This window comes from Bidens hawaiensis, unplaced genomic scaffold, assembly GCF_021521415.1.
Source record: "Bidens hawaiensis isolate Kalapana, Puna unplaced genomic scaffold, B.hawaiensis_p1.1 tig00053185_1, whole genome shotgun sequence".
NCBI classification, from domain to species: domain Eukaryota; kingdom Viridiplantae; phylum Streptophyta; class Magnoliopsida; order Asterales; family Asteraceae; genus Bidens; species Bidens hawaiensis.
Window position 1 is genome coordinate 24,417 of NW_027499582.1, and position 4,190 is coordinate 28,606.

Here is a 4,190-nt window from a genome sequence, read left to right on the forward strand (position 1 = left end):
TTGGCTTACTAATTTATTTACGAATATGTGTTGGTACCGTTGATATATAATTGAATTTGTGTTGGTTTGCAGCTGTAACGTGTCGAAGTTTTTTGGTTCTACATATCTACATATGATAATTTGTTGTATTTTGGCATTGAAATGTTTATTTCTTTTGCTAAATTTCGATGTCGTAACTTGATACAGATTGACTTCACGTTGACTTGCAACGAGTTTATGGTTTAGCGTTTACTTATGTTTTATTTGTTCAATTTAATGATCTTGTCACAAAACGTGGGATCTAAATCCTAGTTTTTACATAAACATGAAACTTTTATAAAAGACATATTTTGTATTCCGATGAAACAAAAGTATACAATTTATATATAAACATGAAATAAAGTTACGTTTTATATTAATATAAAAACAAGATAAAAAGTAACTATCAAAGATAAAAATGACACGCATAATACCAATTTAAGTACATTATTTCAATTGCTCATTAAAATCAAAGCAAACTAAATCACGAAAACGAAAAACAACCTTAACCGAAAGCATTACTGGCATAACTCTTGTCAACATTGTTGCAAAGGATTTGCAACACTTTCCGGTTACTTGGGCCTACACAACGCGGTGTCTTGAATTGGTTTAGTGCGGATCCTAACCCAACATAATGATTTATAATCTTCTGAAATGTACCCCTCCTCAGAACCCGGAGTTCTAGAGGCCCGATCGCATTGACTTTTCGTGAGCTCACGTAGCCCGCATCAACAAACGACTTGTCCAAACAGTTACAACACTCTTTCAAAACAAAGTCACTTGCGTCCCCACTCACTTCCCAAAAGATCACATAATGGCCTGGATCAGTGGTCAGGTTAACAAGGCTCGTGAAGTCAACGACTTCGAGTTTCTCATCGGCTAAAAGTTTTGCAGCTGTTTCAACCGATAATTGTAAATCTTTTTCAGTGTTTTTATCTAGGTTGATATTTAGCATCAAGTTTCTTCTACAAACAAACTGCAGTTTGGGGGTGGCGTTATGGAACCCGATAACCTTAACCACATCTCCTAGCCGATAACGATACAAACCTGCAAAATTAGTGACCACAACCTCGTATTCTTCTCCGAGCTCAACGTCGGTTAATCCAATTGGTTTGGGCTCAACTGAATCAGACTCATCGATCTCTCTCAACGGTAAAAATTCAAAATAACCAATGTTAGGAAGCACGGTGAAAGATGTCTTCTCCGGAGGCATATCTGGATTTACATTTGCTCCGATCCACCCCTCCGACGACCCGTAATCCGCACTCAACAACCGTACCCCGCCAGCATAAACTCGTAGCTTTTTCAAATATGGCTCCATTGACCCGGTCATGATCGCGTAAATGTACTTACAATTTGGAAACAATTCTGGGATCAACCCATTCCAGTCGATTAAACCCAAACACTTATTTTGAATTTCATCAGCCAGATCAGGGTTTGGTGTCAGAACTGCCGCCATGGCATTTCTGATTGACTGTACCGTGATCCTGGCTGACAGAACACCGGTTCTGATGTCGGAACAAAGTTCTGACCAGACCAACTCAAAGGTCCTGAATGAGTGAACAATGCTATGGGCAAATGTGGACGATATGACTTGGATTTCGTCACGAAAAATGAGTCCACATAAGAGATGACAATATAAAGACTGATGGAAATCAGGTGCGAAAATAACTTCGTCTGGGCTACAGCATGGGGTTTGCATGGCCAGCATCGTTTTCTTGAACTGTGCGCTCCGGTATACGTTTGTCGTTGCGGTTCCGGCAAGTAGACCACCCTTGGTTGTAAACTGTTTGCTTCCAAAGATGAAACTCAAAGCTTTTCCATTTCCAATTGGAAATTCCCTAACCAAATTAATAGAAAACGTTTAGCCATGAGGCATGTTTTTGATTGTCATTTATGTCCCGTTAAATAAAAAATGGACATATTTAGCTTATTTAGTTAAACATTTCGTGTTTATGTTTAACTTGTTTACTTAACCATGTCGACCCACTAATCTATTAATATTAGAACAAAATATATATACTTATAAGGTTAACACATTAGTCCATTAATATCTAGAACAAAAAATATACTTTTATAAGATAAACTCGACAACCAATTAATGACTTGTTAAATCGTTTATAACAACATGGCCATTCGTTTGTTACCCATTAATTATAAACCACCGACTCTCTTCATTAAATGGGTTATTGAGTTGATGTTTTTTTCACGAATAAATCCGTGGGTTGCATAAGGGTCCGTATACAACCCATTTATTACAACACGCCAGCACATTTACAATCCCTAAACCAGTTTAAATAAACACCTATTTTTTCGTCAAAATACCTGTTTCTGAAAGCGAAAGAAGTGCGATAAATCTGCATTGTGTTTTCAGTCAATTCATCATTGAAAGGTACAAATTTGGGCTTTCCTTGAGTAGTTCCAGAGCTACAAACATCAACAAAGAAACAATAAATCATCAAACAAAAATCGAAGCCATATCCAATCTTCCGTTAACTGAAAAGTCTTCCTACCTTAAAGTTATGGTGGTGATGGGGTTTCCGGTGAGCACGGGGTAGGAAGCACCATCAGCAATTTTTTGAATATAAGGGTCAAGATCTTTGTGGGTAACAACAGGAACACAAGAAGTATAAGTTTGAGGATCAAATCTACCATCAAGATTCCATTTTTTCAAGTATTCTGCTTCACAATTATCTTTCAAGATTTTCTTTAACGTTTCAATTTGAACCGTTTTTGCATTTTTGGTTAAAGACTCGAATTCTTCTATCACTGATTGTGAATCAAACTTGTTTTCCATCTTCTTGATTCTACAATGATCAATTGGCTGCAAGCTGTTCAAATGCAAATTGTCATGCAAACTATGATAAATAAATAAACAGCTATAAAAAGAACCATGGAATTGAACAAAAGATACACTTTTCTTGATGTCACATTCTAATTAAATAGTCTTGACATGGACATCAATAGCTGGAGATTATGCATTTAAAAAAGATCAATCATTTGCTGATTTTTTTAATTATTAATTGAACACACATGGAAAAAGCCTCAAAATCTAATGATGATGATGATTTCTGTTCTGTTGGGATTAAGACTGACACCAATATGACAAGAAACACAAAAACACATAGTGGAGTCTGAATTTATTTGTAATTCGTGTGTTTTAGAGAGAGAAACAAAGTGATTTAGAGAGATGGTGGGGTTACCTTAAGGAGAAATGAGCAAATAGTGAAGTAAAAGAGCGATGGAAAATCCTTGGGGTGCATGGCCATATATATAGGCGGCTTTATGTGTTGCCCGGCCCCACATGAACATGACGATATTTAGTGGCAGTCACAAAATTTAGAATAGAATTTCCGTCCAAAAATTATAATGTTTTGGATTTGTTATTTTAAAAATAATATGTATTTATCAAACTTAAAGATGTATATTTACTTTGTTAGGTATATATAAATAGTGTATAACAGAAATAAGGATATAAATAATAAATGAATATTGGTTTTTAATACTTTTAACCTGTTGACTAATAACACTTTTGACTTTCAATTTTTTTTATCTATTACTCCTAACTTTTACTCAATTTGTTTTTGTTACTCTCTCACTAACGGATGACCAACATCATTAGGGTTTTCGGCGGATCCCGATTTTTCGCATAGTAAAAACTAAATCAAAAGTTCTCCAAGTAATTTAATGAATAGATCTCAAGCAACTCATAATCAACTTATCTTATTTATTCATCTAGTTTTCCACATCATTAATTCGTGTTAAATCATACATCAAAATGTTGAAACGAATTAATGTAATTGCAATTTCATTATAAAATATGAATATACTAAGAGAATTCAATAACATGGTAAAACTTTTTATTTTTTATTATTGGGATATTGACTTTTAATACTTTCAACTTTCACTCGTTTGCTAATAACACTTTCAACTTCCGTATCTTATTTATTCACCTAGTTTTCCACATCATGAATTCGTGTTAAATCATACATCAAATGTTGAAACGAATTAACGTAATTGCAGTTTCATTATAAAATATGAGTATACTAGGAGAACTTAATAACCTGGTAAAACTTCTTACATTTTATAAGTAAAATTAATAAATGAACATAAGTTCAAGCTTTATAGCAAGATCTTTAGATCCAAAAACACCTAAACAAGCCGCTTATTCA

The 4,190-nt window shown here is 34.4% G+C and overlaps 1 protein-coding gene across 2 annotated transcripts; it reads right to left on the reverse strand.

Moving 5' to 3' along the window:
• Positions 1 to 353: 353 nt before the first annotated feature.
• Positions 354 to 3,439, reverse strand: LOC143600000 (jasmonoyl--L-amino acid synthetase JAR4-like). 2 transcript variants are annotated; one of them, XM_077077815.1, is made up of 4 exons: positions 3,222 to 3,439; positions 2,532 to 2,849; positions 2,344 to 2,445; positions 354 to 1,859 (listed from the first exon to the last, which is right to left on the reverse strand). In XM_077077815.1, the coding sequence occupies exons 2-4, from the start codon at positions 2,813 to 2,815 to the stop codon at positions 524 to 526; spliced, it is 1,722 nt and encodes a 573-aa protein (XP_076933930.1). In that variant the 5' UTR covers positions 2,816 to 2,849; positions 3,222 to 3,439; the 3' UTR covers positions 354 to 523. The 2 variants fall into 2 exon arrangements, with proteins under 2 accessions (XP_076933930.1, XP_076933929.1); XM_077077814.1 differs by having other exon boundaries at positions 2,532 to 3,439.
• Positions 3,440 to 4,190: the final 751 nt, after the last annotated feature.